General features: G+C 51.8%; 1 protein-coding gene across 1 annotated transcript; it reads left to right on the plus strand.

Moving 5' to 3' along the window:
* Nucleotides 1-10,369: 10,369 nt before the first annotated feature.
* ZSCAN10 (zinc finger and SCAN domain containing 10) lies at nt 10,370-16,981 on the plus strand. The gene is made up of 6 exons (XM_007538093.3): nt 10,370-12,626; nt 13,051-13,300; nt 13,386-13,459; nt 13,660-13,717; nt 14,641-15,191; nt 15,426-16,981. The coding sequence occupies exons 1-6, from the start codon at nt 12,180-12,182 to the stop codon at nt 16,389-16,391; spliced, it is 2,346 nt and encodes a 781-aa protein (XP_007538155.3). The 5' UTR covers nt 10,370-12,179; the 3' UTR covers nt 16,392-16,981.
* Nucleotides 16,982-18,643: the final 1,662 nt, after the last annotated feature.

The following is an 18,643-nucleotide window of genomic DNA, read 5'->3' on the forward strand; positions in this document are numbered from 1 at the left end:
TCAGCTTTCAGCTCTCTAATAACCATGAGATTATTAGAATTTTCTTCCATATTCTCATTTGTTGTTCCTGCATTTCTGATTACAATTTTTTCAAATTCTTTACTCACTCCTGTGATTATTTCCTTAGCTAATGTTTGGATGTTGAACTCGTTGTTTTGTGCTTCACCCTCTGGAGGACTTTTAGCTGGACTCTTGTCCTGGTTTGAGTCTCCAATATTTTTTCTTGTTGTTTTTACCATTTTATATATTATGTTATGAGTTCCCTTTATCAGTACTTTTCAAATTATTGATCACTATTGCCTGGATTGACTTGTGTCTAAGTAAGTTAATTAAAGGGTTCACAGTGGTGGAAGTTAACAGTTATTTCAATCCCTGAGTTGGAGCTCAGTGGTGTAAAAGCCTCTTTCTTTTTTTTTTTTCCTTCCCTGTAGGCTATGGGAGCCTGAGGGCTTTTAAACTATCAATAGGCTTCTTAGCTTAGTCACTGATTCTGACCAAGAGATAAAGCAGGGTGTGGCAGAGATAATCCACTGGTTATGCAAAGAGACTTTCACAGCCCCTCAGCTATGCCACCGAGGTATAGGTCTTCTCCTGAGTTACCCGGTTAGATCTCTCTCCCCTGGTGTCCCTCCCTGCCACTGCTCCAGATTCTCAGGGTAGTAGCAATGGAGACTCATAGTTGCACTTGGTGAGTCTCTGGGGAGTCCTCTCCTCCCTTAAGCTGTCCCCTTGTTGGTGGAGCAGACTGGAGGTGGTGTTTCCACTGATAAACTGTTGAACTGTTAGCAATCACTTAATCTCTCCTTAGTCCCCTCTCTCCTCTCTGTCACCAGCCACATGTGTTTGTACTCACGGGTGATTTACTGGGTTCCTGTGGTCATTCTAGTCCTGTCTTGTTTCGGTCCGGGTGGTCTCCTTTGGTATTCCTAGTTGATCCGGGAGAGGAGAGGAGAGGAGAGGAGAGGAGAGAAAGCGATCTGCTGCTCGTAGCTCCGCCTCCGGAAGTCGAATCCCTGTCATTGTTTTTGATAGGACAGAGAGAAATCGAGAGGAGGGGAGGACAGAGAGGGGGAGAGAAAGATAGACACCTGTAGACCTGCTTCACCGCTTATGAGGCCACAGGTGGGAAGCCGGGGGCTCGAACCGGGATCCTTAACGCTGGTCATTGTGCTTGGTGCCATGTGTGCTTAACCCGCTGCACCACTGCCCGGCGCCCAGGAATAGTCTTTTTTTTTAATGATTTTATTTTATTTTATTATTATTATTTTTAAATTTTTATATTTATTTATTTATTCCCTTTTGTTGTCCTTGTTGTCTTATTGTTGTAGTTATTATTGATGTCATCGTTGTTGGATAGGACAGAGAGAAATGGAGAGAGGAGGGGAAGACAGAGAGGGGGAGTGAAAGACAGACACCTGCAGACCTGCTTCACCACCTGTGAAGTGACCCCCCTGCAGGTGGGGAGCCAGGGGCTCAAACTGGGATCCTTCCTCCGGTCCTTGAGCTTGCGCCACCTGCGCTTAACCCGCTGTGCTACCGCCCGACTCCCCAAGATTTTATTTATTAATGAGAAAGACAGGAAGAGAGAGAGAACCAGACATCACTCTGGTACATGTGCTGCCGGGGATCAAACTCCGCACTTCATGCTTGAGAGTCTAAAGCTTTATCACTGTGCCACCTCCCGGACCACAGGAATAGTTTTTTTTTTTTTTTTTTTTAAGATTTTATTTATTTATTAATGAGAAAGATAGGAGGCAAGAGAGAAAGAGCCAGACATCACTCTGGTACATGTGCTGCCAGGGATGGAAATCAGGACCTCATGCTTGAGCCTCTAGTTCCTCAACCACTGCGCCACCTCTCGGACCACAAGAATAGTCATTTTTTTCTTTTTTCTTTTAATATTTATTTATTCCCTTTTGTTGCCCTTGTGGTTATTATTGTTCTTATTGATGTCATCGTAGTCGGATAGGACCGAGAGAAATGGAGAGAGGAGGGGGAGACAGAGAGGGGGAGAGAAAGACAGACACCTGCAGACCTGCTTCACTGCCTGTGAAGGGACCCACTGCAGGTGGGGAGGAGGCCTTGAACCGGGATCTTTAGGCTGGCCCTTGTGCTTTGTGCCACGTGCGCTTAATCCGCTGCGCTATCGCCCGACTCCCAAGAATAGTTATTTTAAAGAAAAAAAAATTCAGAAAAAAAATAGCGAATGACCTCAAGACCTGGGAGACTAGGACCCAGGAGCCTGGGGGTCATCATTGATTCAGGGAAACAAGGACGCGTTGTCTAGGCAACGCAGATGTCCCGCCCCTTTCCATCGATTGGCTACAGTCTAGGTCCCGCCCCCTCTCGCGCCCGGGCCCGGGCGGGGCTGTCTGGCTGTGCGGGAAGGGTCACCCTGGAGCCGGTGCCCATGTGTTTCCCATCCGGCTGCCCCATTCTTACTTCCGTTTTTCCGGGCTCTATTGCGGTCCCTGCCCATTGGGGCCGGAAGCGCGGCAAACACTCCCACTCCTGGGGAAACAGGCCTCTCAGGGTGGGGCGGTGGTGGGGGGAGCTTGGCTTCAGAGCAGGAGCTTAAGCCTTGGGGCCCAGGAAAGTTCGTTTTGTTTCCAAAATGGGAAAGTGCTGGGCTGCTGGTGATGTGGAAAATAGAGTAAAATAAATAAATAAATAAATAAATAAATAAATAAATAGAAAGGGGGAAGCAGCATGCCAAAGGAAAGACCACAGATGATCTATAGAGCCTAAGATATTTTATAATTTAAAAAAACCGAAATATTAAACGTGTGCAAAAATGAAATCCTATGTGCTCAATGTCAGTGCCTGGTAGAAAAGGATCATGTGGCAGCAGCAGTCCTGTCTGGTACCTGCTCCTCGTGCTGGGCTGGCAAGGAGCTGATGGGTGTGCATTTCCAGATTGCCATGGTCATCACCCCAAGATAGCCCTCGTGGTTGCCAGTTTCTGCCATATGATACCAGAGGCCCCCCAGCTGTGGTGGAGTTCACCATGACCTGGAGAAACTCACAGCAGGGTCGGGGCACTTTGAGGGGCATTCTACCTGGATCCTCTGGCATTACCTCCCCAGCCCCTGTCTTCACTTCCATCTGGCTGCTTCCAAAAGCCATCTTTTTATGATCAGTTGGTGGTAAAGCACTTAAATAGGCCTCCTAAAATGATCTGGACTGACCAATCCTGCGTATTTTCTGAAGACAAATGAAATGTTGGGCCAGGGGGAAGCAATTACAGAAGCCAGACCTTCTACCTTCTGCAACCCACAATGACCCTGGGTCCATGCTCCCAGAGGGATAGAGAATGGGAAAGCTATCGGGGGAGGGGGTGGGATATGGAGATTGGGCGGTGGGAATTGTGTGGAGTTGTACCCCTCCTACCCTATGGTTTTGTTAAGTAATCCTTTCTTAAATAAAAAAGAAAAAAAGAAATGTTGGGCCAGGACAGAGATATCACAGTGGTAACCCACTGGACTTGCAATTGAGAAGTTCCAGGTTCAATCCCTGGCATCACCAGTTGTGTGATGTTCTGGTTAAAGCCTAGACGGCACAAAAAAGTGAAAATCCTACATTGTCTCTGTTTTATTTATAATCAGCATTAATATCACTTTATTTTTCCAGAGTACTGTTAGCTCTGACTAATGATGGTACTGGTACTAGGGTATTGAACCTGGAACCCCAGAGATTCAGACATATTTTATTTATTTATTTTGCACTAACATTATGCTATCTCTCCATATCCCTATCTAAAGGACTGCAGGCCTTTCAAGGACTGAAGCAGTAGGACCCGGTGACACTCCTCATTCAGGGTGACAATACAGAGGCATCCAGCCTTCCCCACCATCTCTCTCTAGACTCAGGAGGATTTTTCCAGGTGGCTGCTAGATTGAAAAATAGATGCTCAACCCAAACAGATAGTTTTGTCTTGAACAGATGCTCCATATGATAAAATGAGGATATTTTGTTGGTTAAAAATAAGACAACTGGGAGTCGGGCGGTAGCGCAGCGGGTTAAGTGCACTGGTTCGAGCCCCAGGCTCCCCACCTGCAGGGGAGTCACTTCACAGGTGTTGAAGCAGGTCTGCAGGTGTCTATCTTTCTTTCCCCCTTCTGTCTTCCCCTCCATTTCTCTCTGTCCTATCCAACAATGATGACGTCAATTACAACAATAATAATAACTACAACAATTAAAAAAAACAAGGGCAACAAAAGGAAATAAATATTTAAAAATAAGACAACTAGGGGAAAATAAATAAATAAATCTTTTAAAAATTGGGAGTCCGGTGGTAGCTCAGCGGGTACAGCACAAGTGGCGCAAAACGCAACAACAGGCATAAAGATCCCAGTTTGAGCCTCTGGCTCCCCACCTGCAGGGGCGTCTCTTCACAGGCCGTGAAGCAGGTCTGCAGGTGTCTATCTTTCTCTCCCCCCTCTATCTTTCCCCCCTCTCTGCATTTCTCTCTGTCCTATCCAACAACAACAATAAATCAACAAGGGCAACAAAAGGGAATAAATATTTTTAAAAAAATCTTTTAAAAATGTTTTAAAAAAGTGGTCTGGGAGATAGTGCAGTGGATAAAGCAAAAACCTCTCAAGCAGGAGGTCCTGAGTTCAATTCCCCAGCAGCACATGTACCAGAGTGATGTCTGGTTCTTTCTCTCTCTCTCCTCCTATCTTTCTCATTAATTAATAAATAAAAATCTTTTTAAAAAATGTTTAAAAAATTAAAAAAAAAAGACAACTGGGAGTTGGGCGGTAGCACAGCAGGTTAAGTGCAGGTGGTGCAAAGTGCAAGGACCAGCTCTAGGATCCTGGTTCAAGTCTCTGGCTCCCCACCTTCAGGGGGGTTGATTCACAGGCAGTCAAGCAGGTTTGCAGGTGTCTTTCTTTCTCTCCCCATCTTTGTCTTCCCCTCCTCACTCCATTTCTCTCTATCCTATCTAACAACAATGACAACAACAATAATAATCAACAACACTAACAACAACAATAATAATAACTAAAACAATTAAAAAACAAGAGCAACAAAAGGGAGTAAATAAATAAATATATAAAAAAAGACAACTAAGGGTTTGTGTCCAATTGGGTGAGCCACCTGTTGACTTTCTCTCTCTCTCTCTTTTTTTTTTTTTTTTTGCCTCCAGGGTTATTGCTGGGGCTCGGTGCCTGCACCATGAATCCACTGCTCCTGTAGGCCATTTTTCCCCATTTTGTTGCCCTTGTTGCTGTAGCCTTGTTTTGGTTATTATTGTTATTGTTGATGTCGTTCGTTGTTGAATAGAACAGAGAGAAGTGGAGAGAGGAGGGAAAGACAGAGAGGGGGAGAGAAAAGACACCTGCAGACCTGCTTCACCTCCTGTGAAATGACTCCCCTGCAGGTGGGAAGCCAGGGGCTCCAACCAGGATCCTTACACTGGATCTTTGTGCTTTGGCCACATGTGCTTAACCCACTGTGCTACCGCCCAACTCCCTGTCTATCTCTCTTTTTTAAAGATCTTATTTATTTATTAATGAGAAAGATAGGAGGAGAGAGAAAGAACTAGACATCACTCTGGCACATGTGCTGCCGGGGATTGAACTCAGGACCTCATACTTGAGAGTCCATAACCTTATCACTGAGCCACCTCCCAGACTACTTTCTCTCTCTTTTTAATCCAACATGTGCTTATTGGGATGTTTTCCAACTCACCTCTGTTCAGGGCATGCCTAGTCCTGCTTCATCTGTGGGAACCTCCTTGTGTGAGGCTCCAGCACTGCAGACAGTGGAGCAGCCAACACACAGCTGTGTCTGTGCATGGCTAAAAGCAGTGCTGATTCTGCAGTCAAGTGCTCTCCCACTGAGTTACACCCCCTGAAATGCTGATTCTGTAGCACCTGGGGTACTTGATGTCTCTGAAGTGGGAGCAGGGGCTCAGCTCCAGGCAGAGTGCACTTCCTCTCTGAGAGGAATGGAGGATGCCCTTCGCCAGAGGCTTGTTCTTTAGGGGATGTCCTCACAGCAGAAAGATATTTTTTCTTTATTTTTCAGCAGAGCACTGCTCAACTCTGGTTAATGGTGTTGCTGAGGATTGAATCTGAGATCTCAGAGTCTCAGGCATGAAGTCCTTTTGTGTAAGCACTGTGTTCATTGTTTGATAAGTTTATGTTCTGGTCCCTCCCTTGTCCAATGTGGAGATCTGGGTGCTGGGTGTTGGTGTGTGTGTGGGTGTAGGTCCCCAGGTCACTCTGGTCCACCAAGAGTGGTACTCAGCATAGAGGACGCAGAGTGGGCACAGGAAACTAATCGCTGTCCACAAGGAGCATGGGCTGGTGAGGGTCATGCCGAATAATGAGACGGCGGAGCTACAAGGCCAGGCTGCTGGCTGAGGGGAGCCAGCACTCTCAGGGAACCACCAGGGGCCAGCAGGTGCCCTAAGCCCAAGATGTCCTAGGGCGCTCTGGATTCCCTCCAGAACAGTCCCTTCTTAGCCATGGCAGGGGCTGATCCCAAAAGAGCATCTTAGTACAAACGAAAGCCTTGACTTTAAACTTGGCCTTGGGCTGGAAGTGGGCGCTGAGGTTCCTTCCCACCATAGAGCCTAGTGTTCTCAGTAGACACAGAGTAAGCTCAGTACTGGGGGAGGCCTTGCCCAGGGCTGCGCCTCCCCGCCCCGCCCTCTCCCCATCCATCTCAGACTGGGAGGTCAAGGGTTAACTCAGGAAGCCCCTCTGCACCTGGATGACTGCAGCAGGCAACTTCCTGTCCCATTTCCCTAGTCCTCCCCCAGGCAGAGGAGGCTGCTCCAGCCCTGGGACCCTCTGAGAAGCCCCCAGCACCTCCATCTCTGTAGTGGGGACCCCGAGTGGTGAGTTGCAGGGAGGCCTGGGCTACAGGTCCCCAGAATAGGGGTTCACATCAAGCTAGAGAGGAGAGGGGCCTTGGCAGTGGGGTGGGGGATAGGGATGGGAGAAAGTCCGGGAGCATGTGGGGGGAGGGCAGTGCTGGGGATCCTGGGGCCAGCCCAGCCCGTGGGACCTGATGACCTTAGGGGCATCAAGGTCTCAGGGCGTGCCGTGAACTGGGCTCACTGTATTTACAGCCCCCCTCCACCCCACCCCCCACACACCCCAGCCCTGCAAGCATGCAGCCAGGTGGACTGGTGGCCAGGCTCAGCCCCGCACTGGGTGGGGAGGGGGCGGCCTAGGCAGACCGAAAGTACCTTCCCACTGGTCCTGAGAGAAAGCCCCCATTTGGTTAGGTCCTGGGGAACCCCTTCACCCCGGGCTGGTCAACCTCAGTCCTTGCCTCCCCCTGCAGCTCCAGCGACCCCCCACCGATGAGCATTCTAACTGGGCTTTTGTCCCTGAGACCTGGGGGGTGGGTCAGCTCTGCAGGACTGACTTTTCTGGAATTCCTCCTCTTACTGTCCTTTGGGTGAGATCTCACCTGGCCCAGCGCTGGAATTCGGACTCCTCCCTTTTGTTTTTCTCCCTCTAAGAATCCCGCTGTGCTCCTCTGGCTAAGCCTGGCTGAAGGGAAGCTGGGTCCCTTTCTGCCTAGCCAGTGGACCCCCAGCCCTTTCTGTTTGTTCCCCATGGCAGGGCCCTGAGCTTGTTCTGGGAGCAAGGCCTGCGCACCTGCCAGGGGGCACCAAACCCTGATCTCAGGACGTCGCTTCTCAGGTGTTGCCTTTGCTGCAACAGTGACACTGAGGTCCAACCTCCGGGGCCATTTCTTCAGGACCCCCTGAGGCAGCACGTGGTCCCTTTGACGGCCGAGGCCCACCACATTCCTTTAGTTCTTCCCGTCGGCCCACCACATTCCTTTAGTTCTTCCCGATGATGAGCGTGGGGGCTATGGGGTGTAACAGGACTGAACCAGACACACTTCCTCACACCAGCCAGTGGGAAGGTGGCTGACAGGGGTGAGGGGACCACCAGTCACAGGGTGGGGGGAATGAAGGGAAGGGTGGTGCTGGGCCAGAAGGGACACCCTGGTGAGGACCATGAGCTCGAAAGCTGGAAAGTGGGAGATGGAAGAGTTGAGAGGGAGGGGAGAGGAGGGGGAGGGGAGGGGGCTGGACCTGAGTGTTTGTTTCAAGGTCTCTTCCCTCCCTCTTCTGAAAAGGAGGTTGGGGGATCCCTGGCTTTCAAACTGGAGCAGGCTCACATTGGCCCAATGCTCCTGGCAGCACTGCCCACCCAGGAAGGGTGGGCAGATGCCCTTAGTGTGAAGGGGACCGGGGCTCCAGGAGTGGGAGGGAACTCTGTACACTCTCAGACGCTCTCCCAGGGTCGGGGGGGCTCTGGTGGATGCCTCCCTGTCCCCAGCCTGGGGTGTTCTGTGGGGCAAGCACCTCTTCTGCTGGAAGCCCTTTGTGGCTCTACCGCTGGGACTCTGTGGGCGGGTGAGGCTGGACACCCGTCCTTAAACCCCTTCCCCAACTAAAACAGCAAAGGGGCTCCCCAGAGTGGAGCCTGGGATCTGCTCAGATCTGAGTGAGACCTGGGGTGTGGCTCAAAGGCCAAGCCCAACCCCTGTGAGTAACCAAACACCAACAGGAACCAGCCACTTCAATTCTCTGGGCTTGTGAATCCTGTGAACCAGTGTCCCCTGGTGGCCACTCAGACACTGACTTGTTGGGGTGAGGAAGCAAACCTCCCAGAGAGAATCCAGAATTCAAAAAATACATCTTCTTAGAGATACAGCCTTTAAGGGTTGGCATCTATAGTCTTTACTATCTCCATATTTTTAAAATGATTTCTTTTTAAAATTTTGTTATCTTTATTTATTGGATAGAGAACCAGAAATTGAGACAGAGGGTGAGATACAAGGGGGAGGCAGAAAGGGAGAGAGACAACTGAAGCTCTGCTTCATGACTTGTGAAGCCTTCCCCCTGCAGGTGGGGACTGGGGGCCTTCAGGTCTTGGTCCTTGTGTATTATAACATGTGCACTCAACCAGGTGAGTCACTACCCAGCTCCCCCTATAGTCTTTACTATATTTCTTTAAAGATTTAATCAGGGAGTCGGGCAGTAGCGAAGCGGGTTAAGAGTAGGTGGCACTGAGCACAAAGACCGACTAAGAATACTGGTTCAAGCCCCTGGCTTCCCACCTGCAGGGGAGTCGCTTCACAGTCAGTGAAGCAGGTCTGCAGGTGGCGCAAAGCACAAGGACCGGCATAAGGATCCCGGTTTGAACCCCGGCTCCCCACCTGCAGGGGAGTCGCTTCACAGTCGGTGAAGCAGGTCTGCAGGTGTCTATCTTTCTCTCCTCCTCTCTGTCTTCCCCTCTTCTCTCCATTTCTCTCTGTCTTATCCAACAACGAAGACAACAATAATAACTACAACAATAAAAAAGGGCAACAAAAAGGAATTAATAGTTTTAAAAAAGATTTAATCACTGCAGTCAGGGAAAAACTCTGCAGGACTGGTCTGCCTGAGGCTCCTGTCTTGACAACCATATACACTAGTGTAATGCTCTGGTTCCTGTTTCTCCTTTCTCAGGTGAAACTATCCAGATCATTTTTATTATTTTTTTTACTTTATTTTATTTTGCTTCCCGGGTTATAGCTGGGGCACAGTGCCTACACTATGAATTCACTGCTCTTAGAGGCCATTTTTCCTATTTTGTTGCCCTTCTTGTTGTTATTATTGCCATTGCTATCGTTGTTGGATAGGACAGAGAGAAATCAAGAGAGGGGGAGAGAAAGACAGACACCTGCAGACCTGCCCGGCCCCCCAGATCATGTTTATTTATTCTCATGAGGGAGAGCACCAGGGTTCAGCTCTGACACACGGCAGTGCTGGGGATTGACCCTGAGACCTTAGGAGCACAAGTCCTGTGCACTATCACTGTGCTATCTCCCTGGTCCAAGAACCCAGTGTCTTTTTATTATTATTATCCTTCAGTTTTCCACATAATAATACAACCCCCACTAGGTCCTCTAAGAATCCAACATCTTAACAGAAAAAAGAAAAGGGGGGGCCAGGTGGTGGCGCACCTGGTTAAGTGCACACATCATAGTGTGCAAGGACCTGGGTTCAAGCCCCTGGTCCCCACCTGCAGGGGGAAAGCTTCATGAGTGGTGAAGCAGGGCTGCAGGTGTCTCTCTGTCTCTCTCCCTCTTTATCACCCCCTTCCCTCTCGATTTCTGGGTGTCTCTAATAAATAAAGATAATTAAAAAGAAAATAGAAAAGGAAAATGCTTCTTTCTTGCGCTCAGCTAGTTGCCAACGCCACACCCCAGAGGCTTCTGCCATGGCTAGGCAGCAAGGATTTTCTCAACAGACTTTCATGCCTGTGGTGCCAAGGTCCCAGGTTCAGTTCCCACCACTATTATAAACTAGACTGAATAGTGCTCAAGTGGGGGAAAATGACTGTGAATTTTTAATTAATTTAATTTTATTTTTATTATTTTTTAAAATTAATTTTATTTTAATGAGAGATACAGAGAGCAAGAGCACTGCAGTTCTGGCTTCTGGTGGTGTCTCAGGCATGAGAGTCTTTGGCATAACTACTATGCTGTCTCCTCAGCCGTCCTATGATCATTTTTAGATTTTGCTCTGGGGAATGAGTCCTGGGCCTTGTGTATGTCCCATACTCCCTCTAAGTGCCTTCCCTGAGTCAAATTCTTCATTTTCTTTTTTTAAAATTTCTTTATTGAGGAATTAATGTTTTACATTCAACAGTAAATACAGTAGTTTGTACATGCATAACATTCCCCAGTTTCCCATATAACAATACACCCCCCACTAGGTCCTCTGTCATCCTTCTTCATTTTTTTTCTTTTAAAACATTTTAATATTTATTTATTTATTTTCCCTTCTGTTGTCCTTTTTTGTTATTGTTGTTGTTGTAGCTATTATTGTTGTTCTTATTGACATCATCATTGTTGGATAGGACAGAAAGAAATGGAGAGAGGAGGGGGAGAGAAAGATACCTGCAGATCTGCTTCACCACTTGTGAAGCGACTCCCCTGCAGGTGGGGAGTCGGGGACTTGAACCGGGATCCTTATGCCGGTCCTTGAGCTTTGTGCCATCTGTGCTTAACCTGCTGCACTACCGGCTGACTCCCTCTTTTTAAAAAAATTATTTATTTATTTATTCCCTTTTTGTTTTGTTTTTGTCGTTATTATTATTGTGTTGTTGTTGTTGGATAGGACAGAGGGGAAGATAGAGAGGGAGTTAGAAATATAGACACCTGCAGACCTGCCTCACCGCTTGTGAATCGACTCCCCTGCAAGTGGGGTGCCGAGGGCTCAAATCGGGATCCTTATGCTGGTCCTTGTGCTTTGCGCCACTTGCGCTTAACCCACTGTGCTACTGCCTGACTCCCAAATTCTTCATTTTCAAGAAAGGAAGAAGGAGGAGAGACACAAAGGCAACACTCCACCGTCCACACAGCTCCCTTGGTGTTAACTAGGGCACTCCCGGGTGGTTCCAGGGCTCAAACCCAGGGCCAGGAGTTGGGCTGTAGTGCAACAGGTTAAGCCCATATGACGTCAAGTGCAAGGACCAGCGTAAGGATCCTGGTTCGAGCCCCCGGCTCCCCACCTGCAGGGAAGTCGCTTCACAGGCAGTGAAGCAGGTCTGTAGGTGTCTATCTTTCTCTCCCCCTCTCTGTCTTCCCCTCCTCTCTCCATTTCTCTCTGTCCTATCCAACAACATCATTAACAACAATAATAACTATAACAACAATAATAACTACAACAACAATGAAAAACAACAAGGGCAACAAAAGGGAAAATAGATAAATAAATATTAAAAATTAAAATAAAAAAACCAAAAACCCAGGGCCTCCTGCACAGCAGGCTTGCTCAGGAGTGTCGTCAGTGTCCCCTGCTGGTTGTCTTCCAAAAGCCAGACCCCATATCCTTGTCCTTTGAAGCTCGGAAGACTACCAACAACTCAGCTTCCTTTTTTAAATATCTTATTTACTTGATAGGACAGAGAAATTGAGAGGGAAGGGGAGATAGAGTAGAGATACCCGCAGACCTGCTTATGAAGCTTCCCTCCTGCAGGTGAGGAACAGGGGCTTGAATAATTGACTTTTCAACACAAGACTTACTCCTCCCTTGCCTGTGTTGAGAAGATCCTCCAGCGGTTGCCTGTCCAGACCAGGGCCGAGACCTGGGGGACAGAAGTGACATCTTAGGCATCCCTTCCTCCAGGTGTGGCCGCAGGAGCAGGATGTCGGCGGAGGCAGGCCCCGCAGCCGTGGAGCCGGAGGAGCTTGGGATGGTGAAGCTGGAGGGGACTGCCAGGCAGGACGAGCCCTGGCAGCCGGGTTCCGTGAAGCTGGAGGAGGAGGAGGAGGCCGGCCTGGAGGGCCTGCAGCGGCCCGGGATCCGGCCTCGGCCCGAGGTGGCACACCAGCTCTTCCGTTGCTTCCAGTATCAGGAGGACATGGGGCCTCGGGCATCGCTGTCCCGACTCCGCGAGCTGTGCGGCCACTGGCTGCGGCCAGAGCTGCGCACCAAGAAGCAGATGCTGGAGCTGCTGGTGCTGGAGCAGTTCCTGAGTGTGCTGCCCCCACATCTGCTGGCCCGACTGCAAGGCCAGCCGCTCCGTGACGGAGAGGAGGTGGTGTTGCTGCTGGAGGGAGTGCAGAGGGACACGGGCAGTGCGGGGCCACTGGTGAGGGCACATCCACAGCTTTATTCAGGAGGTGGGCAGAGGGGGCAAGGCCGCTGGGCTGGCAGGGCACGTGCCTTGCCGTGTGCACAGCCCAGGCCTGAACCTGGCGTTGCATAGAAATGCCGTGGCATGGGGCAAGCTCTGGTGCTGTGGTCTATATCCTTCTCTTTGTGTCTCCATCTGAATGAGAAGAGTTGGCCCAGGAGCAGTGAAATGGTGCACGCACAAGGCCCCAGCAATGCCCCTCACCCCCCAAGAGGACAGATGTATTTTTTGTGAGCAAGGGAGACTGGAGCATATGCAGGGCCTTGTGCGTGCAGACGCTGTGCTCTAGCTCTGAGCCACCTCTCCAGCCTGGGGATGCTCCCACTGCCATCTCCAGCCCCTGATGACTACTGCCCCCCCCCCCATGTATTTTCCACAGGATTTCAGTTTCAGTGCTAACAAGCATGGTTCCCATGCCACTGCCATCCTGGAGGAACCAGGAGGTCCACCCCAGGTTCCCAGCCAGAGCCCCAAAAAAGAAGTGAACTCAGAAAGGTCTGCTGCGTTGGAGGCACCTGGGGGGCCCCTGCCCACCTGGTCTGCTGAGCTGGACACCTGGAGGTATCCCCCAGGTTCACAGCAGCCACTCAGCCCAGACCCCAAGAGGCCATTCCACTTCGTGCAAGAGAGTGGTGAGGTCTGGGCACCAAGGTGGGCAGAGATGGCATACCCCATGTCCAGGATGGCTCTGACCGCTGCCCCTTTCTCCCCCAGTGCTGTCTGGCCCTCAGGGCACCATGGTGTGGCCGGATGAGAACACCCGGGACCAGGAGTTGGTGGCTGTGCTGGTGAGTAGGGCCACTCTCCCTGCACTCGGAACCCCCTCTGCCTCAGCACAGGTTCTTAGTTTCCCCGCTTGAAAGCCCAGCACCTTGTCCACTGAGCCACCCCAGGCCTCCCATCCTGAACTTCAACTTGGAAGGTTGTTCTCCCCTGAGGTCCCAGACCCTTCACTCACTGAGGGCTTCTGCTTTTCATTCTGTTACAGGAGTCCCTCTCTTTTGAAGATGTCCCAGCCAAGAAGGTGTGGCCCATGTACCCCCAGGGTAAGAGGCCCTTTAGGGCTCAGCGTCTCTGAGGGCTGTTTTTTTTTTTTTTTTCTCAGCTCTGGCTTATGGTGGGGAGTCAGGGATTGAACCTGGGACTTTAAAGCCTCAGGCATGAGAGTCTGTTTGCATAACTATTGTGTTATCTACCACACACACACACACACACACACACACACACACACACACTGAGGGCTCTTTCCAGGCCTGTTAGGAATAGTCTCTGGAGCTCCAGACCTTGCTTGACTTGTGACTTTTTTGGCTAAATATAGGTTTATTCATTTTAAGATAGAGACTGAGAGAAGGGAGATGCCACAGCACTGGAGCTTCCTCCAGTGTGATGGGGGCTGGGCTCCAACCTGTGTCATGCACATGGCACAGCAGAACTGTCTATTCAAGTGAGCTTTTTTCTGGCTCAATATAAACTGTTTTGTTGGTTTTATCTTATTGTCATTGACTTCACTGCTCCGGGCCACCTTTTGAGATAGGAAGAGAGAGACCAGAGCACTGCCCCAGCATGCACAGTATCAGTATCAGCCCACAATAGGGAGGGAGACAGCAAGACCCAGGCTTCTCCCTTACAGTTAAGTACGATTACGTGGTGTACAGAGGGGCTCAGCCCTCGGTCGTGTGCTGGCAAAGTAGGTAGGTGCCTGTCTCCCCGGGTGAGCTATCTCCACGGCCCCAGTGTACACCATTTTGATGAGCCTTTTCTCCTTAAACCGGTGCTTTGTCTGGTTTAGTCATCCACCCATAGCTTTGAGGGGTTTTGTTTAGTTTTGTTTTGTTAACCAGAGCACTGCTCAGCTGGTTACGGTGGTGTGGGGGATTGAATCTGGGACTTCAGAGTCTCAGGCGTAAGACTGTCTTTATGTAGCCATTATGCTACCTCTCCCTACGCCTCCTGTCTGCTTCTTTCCCAGGATTTACCAGTAGAATCTCGGATGGGGACTTGAAAGAAGAGGCGCCTGCCATCTCTGCAGAGTCCGGGGCAGAGAGTCCCAGGCGAGCAGCAGAGCCCCAGGCCCAGCCCATTCAGCAGGGCCCCGAGGTGCCAGGAGGGTCCCCTGTCGGCTCCTGTGACATTTTGGAGGTGTCAGTGACCGCGGAGAGCGCCAAGAAGGACTCGCGGCTCAAGTGCATCTGCACAGACTGCGGCGACAGCTTCCCTAGGATGTCCCATCTGGAGGAGCACCGACTGCGCGCCCACCAGGCCCGCGCCTTCGCCTGCCTGTGCTGCGGGAAGCGCTTCGGCCGCAGCTCCATCCTCAAGCTGCACATGCGCACGCACACGGACGAGCGCCCTCACGCCTGCCAGATCTGCGGCCTCCGCTTCCGCCAGACCTCGCACCTGAGCAAGCACCTGCACACGCACAGCGCCGAGCCTGCCTTCCGCTGCGCAGAGTGCGGCCAGGGCTTCCGGCGCCGCAACAGCCTTCTGCGCCACCTGCTAGCGCACGCCCAGAGCTCAGATGCACCCGGAGCCCCGGAGCTCCCCAAGCCCAAGGGGGAGGTACCCGAAGCCTTGGGGCCCCCCAAGCCCAAGGGGGAGGCGCCTGGACCGCTGGAGCCCTCCAAGCCCAGGGAGGAGGTACCTGGAGCCCTGGAGATTTCAAAGCCCGGGGGGGAGGTGCGTGGAGCCCCAGAGTCTCCAGAGCCCAAGGTGGAGGTGACTGGAGCCGCAGGTCCCCCTGAGCCCAAGGGGGAGACCCCTGGAGCCCCAGAATCCAAGGTGGGGATGCCCGAGCTGACCGTGGTTCTCTGCTCCCACTGCGGCCAGACCTTCCAGCGCCGCTCCAGCCTCAAGCGCCACCTGCGCACCCACGCCCAGGCCCAGGGCCACCAGTGCTCCGAGTGCGCAGGCAGCCCGCACCAGGGCCCCGACCAGCGGCCCCATGTGTGCGGCGTGTGCGGCAAGGCCTTCCGGCGCACAGAGCACCTGGGCGCACACCGGCGGGTGCACACGGGCGAGCGCCCTTTCTCCTGCCAGGTGTGTGGCCGCTGCTTCAGCCAGAGCTCGCAGCTGGTCTGCCACCAGCGGGTGCACACCGGCGAGAAGCCCTACAGCTGCCCACACTGCGGGAAGCGCTTTGTGCGGCGCGCCGGCCTGGCCCGCCACCTGCTGACCCATGGCGGCCCGCGGCCCCACCGCTGCGCGCAGTGCGGCAAGAGCTTCAGCCACACGCAGGACCTGGCGCGCCACCGGCTCAGCCACACGGGCGAGAAGCCCTGCCGCTGCGGCGAGTGCGGTGAGGCCTTCAGCCAGAAGGCGCACCTGGCACGCCACCTGCGCATCCACACGGGCGAGAAGCCGCACGCCTGCGACACCTGCGGCCACCGCTTCCGCAACAGCTCCAACCTGGCGCGCCACCGCCGCAGCCACACGGGCGAGCGCCCCTACCGCTGCCAGACGTGTGGCCGCAGCTTCCGCCGCAATGCGCACCTGCAGCGGCACCTGGCCACGCACGCGGGGGACGCAGGGGCGCAGGCCGAGACCCCCCAGGAGTGCCCCGAGTGCGGCAAGAGCTTCAGCCGGCCCTGCAATCTGCTGCGCCACATGCTGGTGCACACGGGCGCACGGCCCTACTCCTGCGCGCAATGTGGCCGCAGCTTCAGCCGCAACTCGCACCTGCTGCGCCACCTGCGGACGCACACGCGAGAGGCCCTGTACTAGCGGCGCCCGGCTCTGCCTGTGTGCCAGCCTGAGGGCTCCATCCTTGCTTGTCTTGTTCTAACTTCAAATCTTACCCCAACCCTCACCTTCAACAAGGTCTGGGGGCGCTACCAACCCAAAGGTCCAGAGTAGGGGGTGGCAAATATATCTTTATCCTGTTTTTTTTTTAAGTACAAAAATTGAGACAGAAGGGAGAGAGAGAGAGAGAGACCTGCAACACTGCTTTATTACTGTGAAGCTGCCTCCCTGCAGGTAGGAACCGTGGGCTTGAACTTGTGCACTGATATGTGTGCCCTCCACCAGGTGGACTACTACCCAGCCCCAAGAGTTTGTCCTTAGTTCTGTCCAGCTGTTTCACTGATTAAAATGAAAGGAAGGTAGACAGGCGGTAGCGCAGCAGGTTAAGCGCAGGTGGCACAAAGAGCAAGGACTGGTTTAAGGATGCCGGTTCAAGTCCCCTGGCTCCCCACCTGGAGGGGAGTCGCTTCACCACAGGTGAAGCAGGTCTGCAGGTATCTCTCGTTATGTCTTCCTCTCCTCTCTCCATTTCTCTCTCTGTCCTATCCAACAGCATCAATAACTACAACAATTTTTAAAAAGGGCAACAAAAGGGAATGAATAAGTAAATAAAAGAAATGAAGGCCATTCCTGTGTATTGCATCAAAACAAAGGACTTTGGGGAAGGAGGGAGATGGAAGAGAACTTTGGGGTCCTGGCGCAAAATGCAGTCATACCCGCCGCGTGTGACTGAGTGCACTGTAAAGCATTGACACCCCCAATAAAAATGGAAAATAAGTAACTAAAAAATGACAAAATGAATTGCAGTGAATGGCATTTAACCCCCTCTTTCTGGGCAAGGAGGTGATGGAGTGCCCAGAGCACAGGGCTTGTCCGCTGAAACCCCGATCTTGACCCCAAAGCCCCCCCCAACACACACACACACACTTCCCCCTTCCTCTGTGACTCAGGTCTAGGCACCAGAGAGAACTCCATGGAGGTGGACAGGCATCTGTCACTATTGGAAATGTCAGTGCACTTAACCCTTTGTGCTACCACCTGACTCCCAGGAAGGGCAACGCAGCAGGTTAAGTGCAAGTGGTGCAAAGCGCAAGGACCACTTAAGGATCCCGGTTCCAGCCCAGGCTCCCCACCTGCAGGGGAGTCACTTCACAGGCGGTGAAGCAGGTCTGCAAGTGTCTATCTTTCTCTCCCCCTCTGTCTTCCCCTCCTCTCTCCATTTCTCTCTGTCCTATCCAACAACAATGACATCAATAATAACTACAACAATAAAACAACAAGGGAATAAGTAAATTTTAAAAATTAAGGGAGTCGGGCTGTAGCGCAGCAGGTTAAGCACAGGTGGCGCAAAGCACAAGGACTGGTATAAGGATCCTGATTCGAACCCCAGCTCCCCACCTGCAGGGGAGTTGCTTCACAGGTGGTGAAGCAGGTCTGCAGGTGTCTATCTTTCTCTCCTCCTCTCTGTCTTCCCCTCCTCTCTCCATTTCTCTCTGTCCTATCCAACAACGACAACAACAATAATAACTACAACAATAAAAAAACAAGGGCAACAAAAGGGAATAAATAAAAAAGAAGCCCCCAGCTTGTGAAAAAAATTTTAAAAACTGGGTCTTTTGTGCTTTGCAGCCTGTGCACTCAACTAGTTGCACCAGCCCCAGCTGCTCCAAGCCCCCCCCCAATTTCCTGCCCACCTGGCATTCTCTGCCACAAAGATAGAAAGTCATGGGACTTCTCAGGAGGCAGAGCAGAGCCCCACCCTGAGCCCTCCTCCAGGACCTCCCCATAAACATCCTGTCTGCACAGGGGCTGCGGTCAGGGCTGGGAATTCCACCAGAGGGTGAAATGAGAAGAAAGGACACTGACAGCTTTTAGTGTCCCCGAGGCCTCCTGCATGAGAGGGGCTCTGGGCAGGACGCCAAGGTGGAGGAGCCAGCAGGTGGGTTCCTGCGCTACAGAGAGAGTGTCTAAGGACCACGGGTGCTGCTTAGGGGACTACAGAAGGGGAGGGGCACATGCCTGTGTGGAGCTAGGTGAGGAAATCCCAGGTTTCAGGACAGAAATGACTCAGGGGTGGCCTAGGGAGACAGCATAGTGGTTCTTCCAGCAGGCAGATTCTCATGCTTGGGGCTCCAAAGCCCCAGGTTCAATCCCCAGTACCACTATAAGACAACTGAGCAGTACTCTGGTAAAAAGAAAAAAAAATCATAAAAATAAAGAAAGTAGTAATACAA

The sequence above is a fragment of the Erinaceus europaeus genome, chromosome 15, assembly GCF_950295315.1.
Source record: "Erinaceus europaeus chromosome 15, mEriEur2.1, whole genome shotgun sequence".
In the NCBI taxonomy this organism is placed as follows: Eukaryota; Metazoa; Chordata; class Mammalia; order Eulipotyphla; family Erinaceidae; genus Erinaceus; species Erinaceus europaeus.